Here is a 21,020-nt window from a genome sequence, read left to right on the forward strand (position 1 = left end):
TTAGGATATAAACCTTCCCAAAGCCGCTATTCTACTTGTTAATCTATGTACTTCTTTCTTGGTCGTAAGTACATATGGTATTTATTCAATAGCTTTGATATGTGTGGGATTTACTTCAATACCCCTGTTAGAAACAAGAAAACCTAAAAATTTACCTTAAGCTATGCTAAAAGCGCACTTTTCCGGATTCAACTTCATGTTGTACTTGCAGAGAATTTCAAAGGTCTCAGCTAAATGTTGAAAATGTTTCCCTGCCTGTGTTGACTTGACCTACATATCGTCTATGTAGACCTCCATAGTTTTTCCAATGTGTTCTTGAAATATTTTGGTCACCAATCTTTGATATGTGGCTCCAGTATTTTTCAAGCCAAATGGCATGACTTTATAGAAATAAGTCCCCATGTCTGTGATAAATGAGATGTTTTCCTCATCTAACTAAGCGTCCATTTTTATCTAATTATAACCAGAATAAGCATCTAAAAAACTTAAAAGCTCATGACCTGCGGTAGAATCAATTAATTGGTCGATGTGTGGTAAAGAAAATGAATCTTTAGGACAAAATTTATTTAAATCAGTATAATCCATATAGACTCGCCATTTTCCATTCTTTTTGGAACCACAACAGTATTAGCTAACAAGTCAGGGTATTTTACCTCTCGTATTGAATCGATTTTCAGAAGTTTTTGTACCTTATCCCGGATCACTTGATTTTTGAAGGCCCATTGCTTCCTTTTCTTTTTCTTGACAGGTGGATATAATGGTTCCTCATTCAGATTATGAGTCATTACCTCTGGTGGTATACCTATCATATCTGAATGCGACAAAGCAAAGCAATCTGCGTTAGCACATAAAAATTTAATTAACTTACCTTTCATTTCTGGGCTCAAATTTGCTCTGATGTAAACTTTTCTATATTGCCAGTGGACAAATAATATCACAGCTTTGAGTTCCTCTTTGGTTGTTTTGATGTTCTCATCTTCCTCTGGCTCTTGAATCACATTAGGTCTTGAATCCACATCAGTCTGACCTTGTGTGTTTTCCTTTGAGGTATGGATAGAGGCGTCCCCAACTGAATTCCTTAATTGCTATTTTGCGTTTGCATTGTTGGTTGTTGTATTTACAATCACCACTGAATTAATGCTCTGTGAAGCATGTTGATCTCCCCGGATTTGTCGGATCCTCCACTGTGAAGGGAATTTGATAACTTGATGCAACGTGGGCAGGACAACATCCATATCATGAATCCATGGCCTTTCCAAGAATATATTATAGGCCATGCCCGCTTCTATTACCTGGAACTTTGTATCTTTGATGACTCCTTCTGGAAACGTAGTCAGCACAACTTCTCTTTTCGTAACGATGCTTGTACTATCAAATCCAGATAAAGATTGCGCTTTTGGTATGATATTATCATTATCTTGCATTTCATTTACCACACTTAGCAAAATGATATTTACTAAGCTACCTGGGTCAATCAAATCTCACTTAACATTAGTATCATGTACAAGTAAAGATATTACCAGTACATCATTGTGAGGAATCAGCAAGCCATCTGCATCTTCGTTATCAAACACTATACTGTCACCTTCCAAGACTTGGCGAACTCATTTCCCGTAAGTGGCAGTGACCTTTGATGTCTTTTTTGCAGCCGGGTATGTTACCCCATTGACTTCATCTCCTCCGGTTATGACATTTACCGCTCTCTTTGGTGATAGAGGCTTTGGGGGTTCTTGCCTTTTTTTCATGTATGATTGTCTCCCTTTTCTCACTAAACAGATAAGTAAGACAACCTTGCTTCAGTAGATATTCAACTTCCCTTTGCAAAAGCATGCAGTCTGTTGTTCTATGGCCATGGTCATTATGAAACTCGCACCAGAAATCTGGGTTCCTTTTGTTTGGATATGATCTCATCTCTTTTGGCCATCGCACCTTATCGCTCATTCCTCTTACAACATCCACCAATTTAGAGGTGCTGACGTTAAAGCTATAATCTCCTATTATTTCTTGAGTACTGGGATCGATGCTTCGGGCGTCTCGCTCCTTTTTGAATCGGGAAGAAGAACTCTTCTTTGTTTTCCTTGATCTTGAATCAAATCGTGCATCTCTTGTTCAGGTCAGGAATCTCGCCCCGCAGGTCCCATGTAAGGCTTATACCTATTTTTACCAGACCTTCGCTCTGATTCCGAGCATCTTGAACCTGGTCATTCATCTACTATTGGTTGTATAACCGTATCTTCTTCTATTCGCAGCTTCGTGTTGTATCAATTGTACACATCGTTCCAAGTTGTTGCAGGTAACTACCACAAACTTTCTTTCAGCCTCCTCGTGGCTTCTGAACTTTTCTCGTTCAAGTTGCTTGTGAATGCCATAGCCGCCCAGTTATCAGGTACTCGTGGCAGCATCATTCTCTCACGTTGGAATCTATCTACGAATTCTCTGATTTTGTACTCCCCTGTTTAACTTTGAAGATATCCTCCATCCTTTTTTCAACTTTTTGAGCCCCGGAATGAGCCTTTATAAATAAATTTGCAAGTTCAGCAAAAGAATCAATGGAGTTTTCAGGTAAGAGTGAGTACCATGTTAATGCCCGTTTTATGAGAGTTTCGCCAAATTTCTTAACCAAAACTGATTCAATCTCCTGCTTGGTTAAATCATTGCCTTTCACGCATGTAGTAAACGCAGTAACGAGATCCCGTGGGTCGGATGTCCCGTCATATTTGAGAATATCAGGCATTTTAAATTTTTTGAAAATTGGTAAAGATGTTGCACTTGGCTTCCAGGGTTGTTGTAAATACTTGTCAATATCCACACCATTGATCACAGAAGGCACGCCAGGTATTTGTTCTATACGCTCATTTTGCTCCTTCAAATGTTTGTGCAAAGTTAGTTCTAAACTTTGTAAAATGAAATTATTTGGTGTACCTGACCCTCCATCGCGAGATTCATTCGGCATTTTTCCACTTTCAGAGTTATCGAGTCATGAACGCGGATTTTTCAAGGTGGTATTAATTGGTGGTGGAGTTTGTGCTATGTTTGGTAATGCACTAGCAAAAGCTTGCAGTGTTTTATTCACGTGTTGTGCAATCAACTGCTTCAAAGTATCCTGATCAACGATCTGGTCACTTCCCCATTGTCCATCAGTGCGCGAAGCAGACCTTTCAGGTGAACTTTCTCGTGAGTGCTAAGGAGTAGTTGTGGGTGTGTGATGTGGTGGAGTTCCATCTTATTGATTCAGCTGGTTGTTCTCGTTAGCAATAGACATATTATGTTGCTAAAAATAAAATTTGGAAAGTGAACAGATTATAAGATTCCCGGAACAGAACTAATTTGTTTAACCCAAAAATAGATTTCTTGGTCAAAGTTAATATCAAAAAGAAATCGGGTTACTGATAACCAAAATTACTTCACTTTCTTGGTAATTTGAATAATAAAAGGAATAATGGAAATAACAGACAAGGAAAAGAAGGTTAAGGTAGATCGCTAATCTCTCCCAGAATTGCGGTTTGAACCTTTTGAATAAAGTAAAAGACTAATTGCATATATTCATCAAAAATTCAGATGCCTTTACAAATGAGGATCGGGTCCTTGTATATAGGATACATAATTATAATAATTTTTCTACTTTATTTTGGCTTGTTAATGGCATTAATTGCCTTGATTGGTTGTTGCCATATATAATTGTAATGATGGCAATAATGACCGAGGATTCTTCGTAACCATGATCAATGCCTACTTCCCTTCCTTATTTATAACATATTCATGAACCTTCCCTCTTTATGGTCTTCATCCATTTCGTACCTATTTCTTCTTTTCCAGCTGTCAGGACCAATACCTTTTCTGACAAAACACCGGGGGTATTCCGCTTGTGCCTTTTCAATTCTTTTAATTTACTTAACTGAATCTGTCACTTGTCACCTTGCTGATGATCCGCGTGTCATACCTTTTTTCCACCAATACAATTATCTAATGCAGACTCAGTAAAAATCTTGCAGTTAGATTGGGAGACGCGAGTTCGTATTATATTTCAAGAATCAAAATCACATATACTTAACCATATGATACACCTATACATAACAATAGTATACACATATGGCATTGGTGTTCAAGGCAAAATGAAGAGTACAAAGCCTATGCATACTTGTTTCGTATATCCTTTTCCTCTTTCCCATTTGTATGCAATTTGCCTAAAACTAGGTAAGCAAGAGCAATTTTTTAAAATCAACGTAATCAAGAAAAATTATAAATAGAAAGTTTCAATGCTTTAATCTCCAACATCAAACAACACAAATGTTCTTCGAGAATTGAACACATTCTTCTGATTAACTAAAAGAATGTCCTTGAATTTCTATTTTATCGCCATAAAAGTAACAGTCATGGCGAATCAATGACTATTATTCACTAGGTCATTTTTGATGGGCCCAAATAAATTTAGGTGATTCAGAGTCTCCCTCGAATTCATGTAGATGGCGTGGATATTAGTAGACGAAAAAATAAAAATCATCATGAATTTCTGTTTTATGGCCCTAAAACGTCAAAAACGAGGCGATAAGACAATTATTGTTCATTAGGTCATATCTGATGGGCCCACAAAATTTTAGGTGATTCAGTGCCCAAGAATTCACTTGGGAGAACTACATAGCTTAAAATCAAATTTGAGCCTAACATTTAAATTTACAAATCTTTTATTTGGAAGAGATCGAATATTAGTATTTCCAAGAATGATCGAACTCAATCCTACTATAAGGTTTCTCTTTATAGTCAAGCTTAAATTAAACTTGCGTGATTTAGAGTCTTAAATAAAACAAAAAAAAAAATCTTAAGAATTGAGAATGTTACATCTCATTGCAATGTCAAAAAGTTTTATTCAATAAACAAAAATATTGACATCCACTACTAAGTCCATCAAAGTACATTACATTACTTTAAAGGGCAATAACTACAAAGCAAAAACAACATTAAATATGAAAATTCATGAATCCCAATAAAAGAAGATTAATTTACTTGCTCTTCTGGTTGAAATATTCAACAGTAGCTTTCATAATGGCAACGAGAGCTTGGAGATTGCCAATAGTAAGATGAATGTTTTCAGCATCTTTAGTCTCAAAATCAATGGTAGTTTTCACGATGCTTAAATTCTCATCCTTTTCTATAACTTCAAACTTAATCCCGTAGAAACTGAACCCTAGATCAAGATATCCACCTTCAACAATCTCGACTTCCTTCACTCGTTTTTCATCATCGATTGAGATGAATTTCTCTTTATATGGAGCATTACCTGGTAAACCTAATATATTTGGTCCAAACAAAATAGAAAATCGTGAATAAACTTAAATAATTTATCAAATTATCACGTAAAAAATAAGAATCAAAAGGAAAAGTTGTAATATGTGGTGGGATGGACGAGAGCTTACAAAACGGGAAAAAAATAATCAAGAATAATCAATGGAATGAAAATAAAAATGAAGATTTTTAATAGGATTTTGAAGTAAAATAACTTACTAACTAGCACGATTGAACCAGAGCCACCATTGCCTTCAATCAACTCAACTTTTTCAACTATGTGTGGGAGTTTTTCAACAACAAATTTGGCAAATTGAAGAGTGCCATAGAGATTCCACACTTCAATTGCTGGTGCATTTATTTCTACTTCCTCTGAAAATTTTCCCAACATTTATGGGTTTCTGATAACTTACTCAATAAGTAGTTAAGCACTGAATATATAGTTGGTAAAGAAACAGACATATATAAAAGTGGATGATAAAATCAGTTTCAACCACAAAATTCTTGACTAGGTATAGACTACATCATAATTGGCCGGCCTTCTTATTTTACTTGGTTGGTGCCAATTCCTTGGATGCCAGGGCATTTGTACAAATGGCCGTTTTAATGTCACTATTTGAATTATATCCTCATCCGTCCGATAAGTTAAATTTGTGTGTAGGAAAATTCATTCATCTACTATTGGGGCTCCTGAGAAAACGAGGACAAAATTTAAAGAGTGAACTAAAAATAAGCCATAGATGCGATATTACCAACATAATAGATTGTATCTAGTATGACAAAAATCATTTTACATGTAAAATATCTTTTTAGAAAATATTTTTCTGATGTTTGGCGGACTTACTTTCATAAATTTCTGAATAAAGAGAGGGACAAAGACATTGTGCTGGGTAAATTGGAGCACTTCGTGAGTCACCGAGATTTTAGGTATTGTAGGCGCATTAAGGTTGAGGAGGTCGTAGAGGCTATGCGTAAGATGAGTAGGGACAGAGCGATCGGGCCACATGAAATTCCGGTAGAATTTTGGAGGTATGTGGGTAGCGCTAGCTTGGAGTAGCTGACTGTGCTATTTAACGTTATTTTTAGGACGAAAAAGATGCCAAATGAATGGAGGTGAAATATGATGATACCGTTGTACAAGAACAAAAGTGATATCCATAATTCTAATAACTATAGGAGTATATGGGCATCAATTTGCTTAGTCAGACTATGAAAGTTTGGAGAGGCTGATGAAAGTGAGGGTGAGGAGGTCAGTGTCTATATCCGAGAACCAGTTCGGATTCATTCATAGTCGTTCAACTACGAGTACTATCCATCTTATAAGGAGGTTGGTGGAACAGTACAGGGATAGGAAGAAGGAATTTGCACATGGTATTTATTAACCTAGAGAAAGTGTATGACAAGGTCCCTAGGAAGGTTCTTTGGAGATGCCTGGAGGTAAAAGGTGTTCCAGTAGCATATATTAGGGTGATTAAGGACATGTATGATGGAGTTAAGACTCGAGTTAGGATAGTGGGAGGAGACTCAGAGCATTTTTTGATTATTATGGGTTACACTAAGGATCTGCGCTCAGCCCATTCTTATTGCCCTGGTAATAAATGCACTGACACATCGTATTCAAGGGAAGGTGCCATGATGTATATTATTCGTCGATGCTCAATTGATAGGACGCGGGGTAGTATTAACTAGAGGATGGAGGTTCAAAAATAGATTCTTGAGTCTAAAGATTTCAAGTTGAGAAGGACTAAGATAAAATACTTGGAGTGCAAGTTCAGCGACATGACAGGGGAATCGGACATGGACGTGAGGCTTGATTCACAAGTTATCCCCAAGAGAGAAAGTTTTAAGTATCTTGGGTCAGTTATCCAGGGGGTGGGGAGATTGACAAGGATATCACGCACCGTATAAGGGTGGGATGGATGAAATAGAGGTTAGCATTTGGCGTCTTGTGTGGCAGGAATATACCACTGAAACATAAAGGTAAGTTTTATAGAGTGGTGGTTAGACCGGCCATGTTGTACATGTTAGAATGTTGGCTAATCAAGAATTTTCATATCCAGAAGATAGAAGTAGCAGAGATAAGGATGTTGAGATAGATGTGCAGGAACATTAGGTTAGATAAGATTAGGAATGAAGATATTCGAGTGAAGGTAGACGTGGCTCCCATGGAAGATAAAATGCGGGAAGCGAGACTTAGATCGGTTGGGCATATGCAAAGGAAATGTCTAGATTCCCTGGTAAGGAAGTGTGGGTGGTTGGCTTTGGTGGGTATGAGAAGAGGTAGAGGTCGGCCTAAGAAGTATTGGGGAAAGATGATCAAGCAGGACATGGCGCGGCTTGAGGTTACTTATGACATGACCCTTGATAGAAAGGTGTGGAGGCCGAGCATTAGGGTTGAAGGTTATGAGGTAGTTGAACATTTTTCTACTCCGTACTAGGTGTAAGGCTAGTTTGATAGTATTTTGTCTTGGACTGCTAGTGGTTCATGTTGTGTTCATACTTTTTTTCGCTCTGATTTCGTAGTACCTTGTCATTGTTACAGATTATTTATATTACTTTTTTCATCTATTTTTTTATTCTTAGGTTGCTGGTACTATCTTTCTGGCCTCTATTGTTTTTACTTTTCTATTGTCTCTTTTCATCTTCTTGAGCCGAGAGTTTATCCAAAACTGTAATGATCCAACCGGTCATTTTGATTTTCAGAACGTTGTTCCCCTAAATAAAACTCCCCGTATATACTTTTATTAATTTATGACTTGCGGGGATAGTTGATTCGGAATTTGGAAGTGTTCGGATTGAGATCAGAATAATTGGTTCCTTAAGTTGGCTTTAAAATACTAAGTTTGATTTCGGTCAATATTTTGACAAAATGACCCCGGTATCGGGGTTCCAATAACTCTGTATGGTGATTTTAGACTTAGGAACGTGTTCGAAATTTTATTTGGAAGTTCGTAGTTAAATTAGGCTTGAAATGGCTAAAATAAGAATTTAAGTTTGAAAGTTTGACTGGGGAGTTGACTTTTTGATACCGGAGTCGGAACTGAGTTCTGAAAATTTTTATAGCTCTATTATATCATTTATGACTTGTGTGCAAAATTTTAGATCAATCGGATTTGATTTGATAAGTTTCGACATCGAATGTAGAAGTTGGAAATCGAAAGTTTCATTAAGCTTGAATTGGAGGATGATTTGTGGTTTTAGCGTTGTTTGATGTGATTTGAGGGTTCGACTAAATTGTATGATATTTTGGGACTTGTTGGTATATTTGATTGAGGTTCCGAGGGGCTCGGGTGAGTTTCGGACGGCTAACGGATCATTTTTGGCCTTTGGGAGATAGCTGGTAGCTGCTGGTATTTTCTTCTGATTTTCCTTATATGCGATCGCGTAAGTTTGTATGCGATCACGTAGAGTAATTTGGGCAGAGGTGACTTTGTTCTACGCGATCGCGTGAATGGGATTGCGATCGCGTAGGCTTAATTGGGCAACAAAAAAATTTGTTATATGCGATCGCATGGGCAAATTCGCGATCATGTAGGTTGGGTAAGCTGTGTCATGCAAACGCATGGCTAAGGCCGCGTTCGCAAAGAGGAACGGACAGAAGAGCTGGGCAAACGCGTTTAATACTTCGCGATCGCGTGCGAAGGTTCGCGATCGCATAGGATAGCGGAGTCAGTGCTTCGCGATCGCGTGGGACTTTCTGCGATTGCGTAGAGTTAATTTTGGCAGTGTTGAAATTGTGCTTCGCGATCGCGTGAGGAAGTTCGCGATCGCGTAGAAGAAATCACTGGGCAGAGAGTTTAAGTTCTGAAAATGGGACTCTTCCATTTTTACCGATTTGGAGCTCAGATTGAGGCGATATTTGGGAGATTTTCAGAGAAAACAACGGGGTAAGTGTTCTTAACTCAATATTGGTTAAATTACCCGGATCCATCACTATTTTATCATTTAATTGGTGAATTAAGTTGGAAAAGTTTGAAAACCCTCTTGGATAGATTTGAAGATTTGAGGACCGGATTGTTATCGGAATTTAGTAATTTTAGTATGGGTAGACTCGTGGTTGAGTAAGCGTTCATATTTCATAATCTTCGCCGGATTCCGAGACGTGGTCCCACGGACGATTTTTAAATTAATTTTGGATTTTTATTAAAAATGTAGTATTTTTTTATGGAATTGATTCCTATAAATTTTAGTGATTGTATCAAATTATTTTGGCTAGATTCAATCTAGACATAGTTGGATAATCGTGGAAAAGGCCTTCTAGTGGATTAAATTGGAGCAAGTTGAGGTAAGTCTCGTGTCTAATCTTGTGAGGGGAAAGTTACCTCATAGGTGATTAAATTAATAATTGTTGCTAATTTTGGAGGCTACGTACGCACGAGGTGACGAGAGTCCGTACGTATCTACTATTTATGCTAAAAGTTCGGGTAGTTTAGGACTCGAATCATGAATTACTTGTGTAAATTATATTCTTTGTTTAATTAAAATTATTTGATATATATATTGTGAATTGTTAGAGAAAAATATTAAAAGATGAAAATCTCATATGCTTAATTTTCTGTTTAAATTAATTAATTGTTAAAAGTAATTTTTCATCCTCTCGAATTGATCTTATAATAAATATACTCTCCTTCCGGAGGTACATAAGAAAATGTCCTCATTTCTTATGGAACGGGCCGAACGCCTCGGCATGAGAGATGCATCTATGGATTGCGCCGCACGTCCCTCGACAGTGTACACGATACTCTGGATCGGGTCGTACGACCTCGGCAGAAATCGTGCCTAATAATAATAATAATTACACGATACCTTAATATTTTAATTACAGATTTTGAATTTAATTAATAGATTGAAAATTATTGCATTTGAAGAAATTTAATTATTTATGTTGGTTAAATAAAGACAAGAGTGGGTTGCTCTAGTGGTAAGCACCCTTCACTTCCAACCAAGAGGTTGTGAGTTCGAGTCACCCCAAGAGCAAGGTGGGGAGTTCTTGGAGGGAGGGAGTTGAGGGTCTATCGGAAATAGCCTCTCTACCCCAGGGTAGGGGTAAGGTCTGCGTACAAACTACCCTCCCCAGACCCCACTAGTGGGATTATACTGGGTTATTGTTGTTGTTGCTGGTTAAATAAAATAGTTGTTAACTATGTGAATCATGTTGATTTAGATATTTTATTTTTATTTCGATTATTATTATTGACCCTTAGTGAGTGTCAAAGTCGGCCATCTCGTCTCTACCTTTTCGAGATTAGGCTTGATACTTACTGGGTATACGTTGTTTACGTACTCATACTACACTTGCTGCACTTTTTTGTGCAGGACCTGAGACATGTGGTATATAGTTGGACCTATCGGCGCGCACCCACGATATCCAGAGGCTTAGTGGTGAGCTGCCCTTCTAAGTCATTCTGCAGCAACCAATGCCTCTTCTTGGAGACTTTATTCTGTCTATTTTATTTCAGACAGTATTTGAAATTTTTGTATAATCTACTAGATACTCATATACTTTTGACACCATGTCTTGGCACACATATTGATAGAATTAAGAGTTGTTTATTTTTTTTGGTTATTTAATTTACTAAATCTTTTCATATTATCTAAATTCTTGCAAGTAATAAGAGTTTAATTACTCGGTTAATTCTTAAAGAATCTAATATGGATTTAAGTTACTAGTTAGCTTGCCTAGCTGTAGTGTTGGGCGCCACCACGACTTATAGGTGAAATTGGGTCGTGACAGAAACAACCTCTCTACCCTATCAGAGTTGGGATGAGGTCTGCGTATACATTACAGTCCCACATACCCCACTTGTGAGACTATACTGAGTTGTTGTTATTGTTGTTGTTATTGTTTGGTGAATGGAAAATATTTTATAAATATATTAAAGACTAGTAATATTATTAGTAAATTGGAGAGTTCTAATATTATTAAGAAAAATGTCGCATTAGCTCTTGAATTTTGTGGATGGTCTAAATTTTTCCTTTAGTTGTTGTCGTTACATAAAGGCAAAATGGAGCCACTTTGATAACTAACTATTACGGCGGATCGATCATTTTAGGGCCACCATTAAAATTTAGATTCTGTTAAGAAAAGTCTTGGTAAAATAATTTTCGTCTAGAATTTTGAAGCACGCTGGTCAAAATATTGAAAAGCATGTCTAGAATTTTGAAGCACGCTCGTCAAAATATTGAAAAGCATATCTCACGATCGCTAAAATTTGCAGGATGTGTACGGTCAAAACCGATTCTCAGTTATAAAGATCGGTCGAGATAATAACGTTTCAATCGAAGGGTATCTGCATGGCGAGCTCGGATGAATTCCGAAGTAGAGACGTCGAGCTTCGAGCCATGAAACCAATTAACTGCAAAACCCGATGTCATTATCGAACCCGCGTCGGGATCGAACTACGGGGTAACAACGACCGACGCGGGCCCCGAATATCGATGTTCCAAGGCAGAACCGAGCTCGAATTAATACCGGGGATTCGATCTAGCACCAAGCTCGAGTCAGTGCCGAGCTCGCAAGACAAGAGTCGTTACAACCGCACCAAGGGAGAGAATCTTGGCGAGAATCGAGGGAGAGACAAACCATCATGGGTTCTCCAATATATGTATTATTTTATGTTGTTACTAATAAAGTAGTGACCCTCTACTATAAAAGGAGAGATAGACTGCAATAGGAAGGGGGCAAAAGATTTCAATATACTTGCTCTTCTAATATTGTTCAGTCTTCCCTTCCATCATTTTCTATTTACACAGCAAAATACTTGTATTGTCATTTATATCAAAGAAAATTGCATACCCTTAGAATCATATTTAAATTTAACGTTATCCGATTTTTCGGGTAAACAGTTTGGCGTCCACCGTGGGGCTAAGGGTAACGGTGATTGTCTGATATAAATCTACAGTACGCTCCAGCTTACAACTTCGAATCAGCAATGGCTCTACCTATCGACCTCGAAGCCGGCCTTCAAGATGAAACCAACTACTTGGTATCCGGAGGCGGAAGGATACCTAACAACGGTAACGAGGCTCCAATCGAAGAACCCGAAATTCGAGCCGAAGTACCACTGGATATCAATTCGCAAATAGCTCTAGAAGCGAATCAGTGTTCTGAACCAGAGAGGAGCGTTCAGGGCGGTGCTCGATCTATAGCCCGAGACACCTACATCACGGGAGAAATCGGGGTCAGCTTGCGTATGATTTTCGAAATGTTGCAGGCCCAACAAGCAGCAATAGCTCAGTTGCAGAGCCGAACCCATACGCAAAGCGGACTGAACTCCAATCCGCTTCCTCGGGAAGTCACACCCAGAACGGAACCCGCCGTAGTGAAATCAAACGAGCGGGAATTGGAAACTGCTCCTGAAATTGCTAAATTGCTCGAGGAACTCACGAAGCGAGTTGAAGCCAACGACAAAAAAGTGGAAACGTATAACGCCAGGGTCGATCAAATTTCGGGGGTTCCACCAATGATAAAAGGGCTCGATTCGAAAAAATTCATACAAAAATGTTTTCCCTCGAGCGCGACCCTAAAACCAATTCCCAAAAAATTCCATATGCCCGAAATTCCCAAATATAATGGTACGACTGATCCTAACAAACACGTCACCTCCTACACATGCGCCATTTAAGGCAACGATTTGGAGGATGATGAAATCGAATCCGTGTAGTTGAAAAAGTTCGGAGAGACCCTCGCAAAAGGAGCGATGATCTGGTATCACAACTTGCCGCCGAATTCCAATGATTCTTTCGCCATGTTGGTGGACTCGTTTGTAAAAGCACATGCTGGTGCCATAAAGGTTGCAACAAGAAAATCGGATCTCTTCAAAGTAAAGCAAAGGAGTAACGAGATGCTAAGGGAATTCGTATCCCGATTTCAAATAGAGCGTATGGACTTGCCACCGGTCACAGACGATTGGGCCATACAAGCTTTCACCCAAGGACTGAACGGGCTAAGCTCGACAGCGTCACGTCGGCTGAAACAAAATTTGATCGAGTACCCTGCAATAACGTGGGCAGATGTACACAATCGGTACCAATCAAAAATCAGGGTCGAAGACGATCAATTGGGAGTTCCATATGGGCCCGCACGACAGAACCACACAACCACTAAAAATCAAAGGGAAGCCAACAGAGAGCAAAGGTCGAACAAAGATCGATACCAACCGTACTGCACAGATCGGATGAATAACAGTTCAGCACGTGACACAGTTCGGAACAACCGAAGGATTGATCGGGGGCAAAGTTCTCAGGGACTTATGAGCAAGAGCGGCTTCGATAAATATACGGATCCTATAGAAATCCCTCGGCTATCGGAGTATAATTTCAACATTAGTACATCCACTATTGTATCGGCCATCGGGCGCATCAAAGACACCAGATGGCCTCGACCCATGCAAACCGATCCTGCCCAAAGGAATCCCAATCAAATGTGCGAATATCATGGCACCCATGGTCACAAAACGGAAGATTGCAGGCAACTAAGAGAGGAAGTGACCTGCCTATTTAATAAAGGGCACCTTCGGGAATTTCTTAGCGATAGGGCGAAGAACCATTTTAGAGACAAGGAATTCGGTAAGCGAAACGAACCAGAAGAACCGCAACACGTCATTCACATGATCATCGGCGGCGTCGATGCCCCCCAGGGACCGATGCTTAAACACGCTAAAACGTCAATTGTGAAGCGATCTCGAACCCAAGATCATGCACCCACAGGGACTTTATCCTTCAGTGATGAAGATAAAAAGGGAATCATCCAACCCCATAACGATGCGCTGGTAATATACGTACTCATGAATAAAACTAAGATTAAGCGTGTGTGGATTAATCCAGGTAGCTCGGCCAATATCATCAGATCGAGGGTCATAGAACAGCTCGGCCTGCAGGATCAGGTCATACCCGTAACTCTGGTTCTAAACGGATTTAATATGGCATGTGAAACCACTAAAAACGAGATCACCCTACCGATAAACGTAGCCGGAACCATCCAGCAGACAAAGTTTCACGTAATCGAAGGTGATATGAGATATAACGCCCTCTTCGGAAGGCCGTGGATCCACAGCATGAGAGCCGTACCCTCGACCCTATACCAGGTCCTCAAATTCCCAACATCAGAAGGTATCAAAATAGTGTACGGGGAACAACCGGCCGCAAAGTAAATGTTCTCCGTCGAAGAAGAAAAATCAATATCCTCACCTTCACCAATGAAAGGATCAGGTTCAAAGCTGAGCGCCAAATAGCAATCACAGACATCGGCTTCGACCCAACCAGGTAAGCAAAAAGTTGAATAAGACGATGATGATCGATGGATCCCTCGATCCTTCGTAACCCCCGATGATTTCGATGCCACCAAATCAACAATTGAGGAACTGGAGCAGATCGTACTGATCGAACACCGGCCCGAACAAAAGGTATGCCTGGGACGGGTTTGAGCCCCGAACTCAGGAAGAAACTCATTCAATTTCTTATCAATAACATCGATTATTTTGCCTGGTCCCATCTAGATATAACAGGGATCCCGCCGGATATAACGGCACACCAGCTAAGCTTAAACCCTATGTTCAGACGGGTGAAGCGAAAAAGAAGGCCCCAGTACGAGGAAAAGCACGTATTCATAAAGGACGAGGTAACCAAACTGCTCAAGATAGGGTCCATTCGGGAAGTAAAATACCCCGAATGGTTAGCTAATGTGGTTGTTGTACCTAAAAAAGGAAACAAACTTAGAATGTGTGTGGACTATAAAGATTTGAACAAAGCATGCCCCAAAGATTCCTTCCCACTGCCCAACATCGATCGTATGATCGATGCCACGGCCGGCCACGAGATTCTCACCTTTCTCGATGCCTATTCAGGATATAATCAAATTCAGATGAATCCGGACGATCGGGAAAAGATTTCATTTGTGACTCGATATGGAACATATTGTTATAACGTAATGCCCTTCGGGCTAAAAAATGCAGGAGCTACTTATCAACGCCTAGTAAACAGAATGTTCGAAGAAAAAATAGGTAAAACGATGGAAGTTTATATTGATGACATGCTAGTTAAGTCCCTGCGCGCAGAGGACCATTTAGCCCATTTGCAGGAAACATTCAAGATTCTGAGGAAATTCAACAAGAAGCTCAACCCCAAAAAATGTGCTTTCGAGGTCGGTTCGGGCAAGTTCCTCGGCTTCATGGTCTCAAATCGAGGAATTGAAATCAACCCCGACAAAATCAAGGCCATCGAAGACATCACCATCGTGGACAGCGTTAAAGCTGTACAAAAGTTAACGGGGAGAATTGCAGCCTTAAGCCGGTTCATTTTAAGGTCATCGGATCGAAGTCACAAGTTTTTCTCCCTACTCAAAAAGAAGAACGACTTCGCCTGGACGTCGGAATGCCAACAAGCGTTACAGGAATTGAAACGATACCTCTCGAGCCTGCCACTACTTTATACTCCGAAAGCGGACGAGCAGCTCTACCTGCACTTAGTGGTATCGGAAGTTGCCGTAAGCAGCGTCCTAGTTCGAGAAGAGCAAGGTACGCAATTTACCATTTATTACGTGAGTCGGACCTTAGGAGATGCGGAAACTAGATATCCACACTTAGAAAAATTGGCGCTTGCCCTGGTAAGCGCATCTAGAAAGTTAAGGTCGTATTTCTAATGTCACCCCATAAGCGTATTAACCACCTACCCACTCCGAAATATCCTGCATAGGCCCGAACTATCAGGCCGATTGGCCAAATGGGCCATCGAACTCAGTGGGTACGATATCGAATATCAATCCCGCACGGCCATCAAGTCTCAAATTTTGGCAGACTTCGTGGCCGACTTCACGCCAACCCTCATACCCGAAGTCAAAAGGGAACTCCTTTCGAAATCAAATATATCATCCGGGGTATGGATCCTTTTTACGGGCGGTGCTTCGAATATAAAGGGGTCCGGTTAGGCATTGTTTTAAAACCCCCCACGGGTAACATTATTAGGCAAGCCATTAAAACTAGCAGGTTAACTAACAACGAGGCCGAGTATGAAACCATGATTGCAGGTCTCGAACTAGCTAGAAACTTGGGAGCAGAAGTCATTGAGGTGCACTGTGACTCTTTGCTGGTGGTGAGTCAAGTAAACAAAACCTTCGAAGTCAGAGAAGGTAGGATGCAAAGGTATCTAGACAAACTGCTTATCACCTTACACCATTTCAAACAATGGACCCTATAGCATGTCCCCCGAGAACGGAATAATGAGGCCGATGCTCTAGCAAATTTGGGATCATCGGTCGAGGTAGACGATTTGAGCTCGGGGACTATCGTCCAACTCTCAAGATCGATAATCGAAGAAGGGCATGCCGAAATAAATTCTACTAGCTTAACCTGGGATTGGAGAAACAAGTATATTGAGTACTTAAAAAACGGAAAGCTCCCTTCAGACCCTAAAGATTCCAGGGCCCTACGAACTAAAGCTGCTCGATTTACGTTGGCTGCGGACGGAACACTATATCGAAGAACATTCGATGGACCGATGGCGGTGTGTGAGGGTCCGGGAGATACCGATTATATCCTCCGGGAAGTACACGAGGGCACTTGTGGCAATCACTCCGGCGCCGACGCATTAGTCCGAAAAATGATTAGAGCAGGGTATTATTGGATCGATATGGGCAAAGATGCGAAAGAGTTTGTTCATAACTGTGATAAATGTCAGAGGTTTGCGCCAATGATCCATCAAGCCGGGGAGCAACTTCACTCGGTCCTATCCCCGTGGCCATTCATGAAATGGGGGATGGACATCGTCAGCCCTCTGTCGTCGACCCCAGGTAAAACCAAATTTATTTTATTTATGACTGACTATTTTTCTAAGTGGGTTGAAGCACAGGCGTTCAAGAAAATAAGAGAGAAAGAAGTCATAGACTTTATTTAGGATCATATCATATGCCGATTCGGGATACCCGCCGAAATAGTATGCGACAATGGAAAACAATTCGTTGGCGGCAAAATCACAAAATTCCTCGAAGATCACAAAATAAGAAGGATATTATCAACACCGTACCACCCCAGTGGGAACGGTCAAGCCGAATCGACGAACAAGACTATTCTTCAAAACCTGAAGAAGATATTGAACGTCGCGAAAGGAAAATGGAGAGAAATCCTGCCCGAAGTCCTTTGGGCATACCGAACAACGTCAAGATCCAGTACGGGGGCGACCCCGTTCTCCTTAGTATATGGTTCTGAAGCATTGATACCAGTCAAAGTCGGTGAACCCAGTCCCAGATTTCGATTCATGACAGAAGAATCAAATAACGAGGCCATGAACACCAGCCTTGAATTATCGGACGAAGGACGAGAAGCTGCCTTCATCCGACTGGCTGCCCAGAAGCAATGAATCGAAAGGTACTATAATCGAAGAACTAAACTCCGCCATTTCAAGCCCGGGGACTTAGTGTTAAGAAAGGTCACCATCAATACTCAAAATCCAAGCGAAGGAAAATTGGGACCAAATTGGGAAGGACCATACCAGGTACTCGAGAATGTTGGAAAAGGATCATACAGGCTCGGCATCATAAACGACAAACAGCTATCAAGCAATTGGAATGTATCACATCTAAAACGGTACTACTGTTAAGGCACGTCCTTTCCATATTCATCTAACTAATCCATGCAGAAGTCCGAACGAGAGCTGAAGAAGATCTTCCAATCAAGAGCACGCGTTGCACTCTTTTTCCCTTAGACCGGTTTTCTCCCAAATGGGTTGTTCGGCAAGGTTTTTAATGAGGCAACCATCGATCGTGCTGCACTTTCAATAATATCCGAGGCCTCTTTCCGACAGACCTCAAATACCAGGGGGCATCAGGGCCCTCAAATATATCGAGTTCAGATACAAAAAAGTTCATCTCACAACAACAGGAAAAATTGTAAGAGCCAAATGGTCAAAATGAACCATGCTCGTATAGATTGGCCCAAACATAAACACATGTGCAATGACTTGAGATTTATTGCTCAACCAGAATTAAGATTCACTCAACAATCAAGCCTATGGGCTACTTATATTCCGAGTTCAAAACATTCACTCGAATATTAAGCCTACGGGCTACTGTTATTCCGGGTTCGAGCAAGCACTCACTCGACCACCAAGCCTACGGGCTACTTATATTCCGAGTTCGAAACATTCACTCGAATATTAAGCCTACGGGCTACTGTTATTCCGGGTTTGAGCAAGCACTCACTCGACCATTAAGCCTACGGGCTACTGTTATCCCGAGTTCGAAACATTCACTCGAATATTAAGCCTACGGGCTACTGTTATCCCGAGTTCGAAACATTCACTCGAATATTAAGCCTACGAGCTAATGTTATTCCGGGTTCGAGCAAGCACTCACTTGACCATTAAGCCTATGGGCTACTGTTATCCCGAGTTCGAAACATTCACTCAAATATTAAGCCTACGGGCTGCTGTTATTCCGAGTTCGAGCAAGCTCTCACTCGACCATTAAGCCTGCAGGCTACTTTCATTCCAAGTTCGAAATAATCACTCAAATATTAAGCCTACGGGCCACATGATCTCAAGTTCGGAACATTCACTCGATTATTAAAGCCTACGGGCTACTGTTATCCCAAGTTCGAAACATTCATTCGATTATTAAAGCCTATGGGCTGCTGTTATTCCGAGTTCGAGCAAGCACTCACTCGACCATTACGCCTACGGGCTACAATATTTTAAGTTCAAAACATTCACTCGACAGCTAATAAGCTACTTTTTTTTACATTAACTCAACCATTACATTACGCCTACGGATTATGTTCCTTCAAAAGTTTGAATCATCGACTCAACAAGCAAACCCAGGGGCTACAAATCTGATCGATCAGAGAAGCTACAAGGTCAACATTCGATTAAAAGTCTTCACAAAACAAAAACAAGTCGACCTGATTACACATGTATATACAAAATTTGCCTACGAGGTTAATGTACAAACATCAAGAATTAGAAACTAAGCTTCCGGGTCAAGCTCTTCCCTGTCCTCGGATCCGCTTTTGCTACCATCATGATCATCATCGTCAGAAGCCAAGGCTTCAGCTTCCGCTTCGAGCTCTCTTGCCCTTTTTACCTCTTCGGCAAGATCAAAACCTCGAGCGTGAATCTCCTCGAGGGTCTCCCTCCGAGACCTACACTTAGCAAGTTCGGCAATCCAATGAGCTTGAGTATCGGCGGTCTTCGCCGCTTCCTGGGCCTCCATCTGAGCAGCCTCAGCATTAGCCCGATATACAGCAATGGACTTATCCGCCAAGACTTTTGACGACTCAACCTCCGCCTTAGCCTCGGCAAGTCGTGTTTCAAGCTCCTCGATCTTCTTAGCTTGAACCGACCCCTTTTGCTTGACACTCTGAAGCTGAACGTCGATCGATAATAATTTTGTTAAGATGGTTTCTTTTTCCGCTGCCAGGCGGTCGAGGGTCTCCTTCCACCGATTGCATTCAGCTCGGATTTGATCGGCTTCTTCTCGAAGCAACCCGATCTTTTCGATCTTTTGCTGCAACTGAGACAACGAAGGGTTAACTTCCACGATTGAGTCAGACCCATAATTTAACAGAACGAGGCTGACCTGCTTATCAAGCTCGACCCCTTCTTCACGGACCTTAGCCAAATCCGCGTGGAGGCCCTTTATAGCCTCGTCCTTTTGGATGCAAAGAAGCCGCAGGGCATCTCTCTCACCTGAGGCCTTCCGGAGCTTGGCCTTATAATGGCTAAAATCGACTCGAAACCTACCAATGGCCTACACAGTATGAAACACAAAGTCAAGTATGGAAATGAACAAATAAACGAAGTATGGAAGAATCATTACCCGAGTAATGAAACGCTGAGCCTCCTCCAATAAAATAGAAGCGTTATCGATATCGGAACCGTCATCGACTCCAGTAAAACAATCCCCGAAAGGATCCCCTGCACCAGAGCCGGCGCCGATATCAGGAGTCTTCAATTCTCGAGCTTCCTTCAGCGCCTCCTCAGAAAAAGATGGAAGAGAAGGCGAATCACCCATTGTCATAGCCCCGAGCAAATCACTCAGAGTATTCCGGTCGAGATTCTGGTCTTCGGGAACAACCCCGATAGGTACAGCCTCCATCGGCTCGGTAGCTCTGTCAACCTCGATGGCCTCCGTAGACCGAACTACCAAAGCCGAGGAGCTATTTTCTTCTTCTTCTCTCAATCGCTGGACCGAGTCAATCGAAAGGGCAATTGTTTTTCTCTTCACCCTGCGAGTTTTGGGCTTGGGGTCCCCTGACCGAAAGGAAGCTTTTCACTTCTTATCTTCCCTCTGTTTAGGGACCAGGGACTTGTTTCTTTCCTCGCCGCTCGAAGGCCTCAAAACGGCATCCCTGGTTACACCTGCCCAAGAGGAAATCAGTAACGAATAGAACGCAAAGAATACTTCGAAGGAAACAAGAAGCAAGCCTCACCATGGTTCTTGGCCTCCCATCTGCCTTTTGCCAAATCATGCCAAGCGCGCTCGGCGTAAGAGGAGGTCGAGGCCAACTTCCGAACCCAGTCCTCAAGGTCGGGCACCGCTTGTGGCATCCAAGGGGCAGCTGAACATCAGGGAAGGACATAAAAAAAAATCAAAAAAGCACCTGAAAAGCGAACAAAAATTACTTACAGTCAAAATTTCATTCCTCAGGGAACGACATCCTTTCCTCCGGAATGATATCACGGGTCCTCACTCGGATATAACGACCCATCCGACCTCGATCTTTGTCTTCATCGATGCTCGACATCAATGC

General features: G+C 41.2%; 1 protein-coding gene across 1 annotated transcript; it reads right to left on the reverse strand.

Annotated features, from left to right (window-relative positions):
* Positions 1-4,839: 4,839 nt before the first annotated feature.
* LOC104107284 (norbelladine synthase-like) lies at positions 4,840-5,762 on the reverse strand. The gene is made up of 2 exons (XM_009616044.4): positions 5,500-5,762; positions 4,840-5,284 (listed from the first exon to the last, which is right to left on the reverse strand). Exons 1-2 carry the CDS (start codon positions 5,669-5,671, stop codon positions 4,998-5,000), a joined length of 459 nt encoding a protein of 152 aa, XP_009614339.1. The 5' UTR covers positions 5,672-5,762; the 3' UTR covers positions 4,840-4,997.
* Between the last annotated feature and the right edge of the window lie 15,258 nt (positions 5,763-21,020).

The sequence above is a fragment of the Nicotiana tomentosiformis genome, chromosome 11, assembly GCF_000390325.3.
Source record: "Nicotiana tomentosiformis chromosome 11, ASM39032v3, whole genome shotgun sequence".
Lineage (NCBI taxonomy): Eukaryota > Viridiplantae > Streptophyta > Magnoliopsida > Solanales > Solanaceae > Nicotiana > Nicotiana tomentosiformis.

Excerpts from the sequence above, each read along its gene's own strand:
- LOC104107284 (XM_009616044.4), bottom strand. The coding sequence starts at position 5,671 with ATGTTGGGAAAATTTTCAGAGGAAGTAGAAATAAATGCACCAGCAATT. Across the intron at positions 5,285-5,499 it reads TGGTTCAATCGTGCTAGTTA|GTTTACCAGGTAATGCTCCA; the intron begins GTAAGTTATTTT and ends CAAATATATTAG.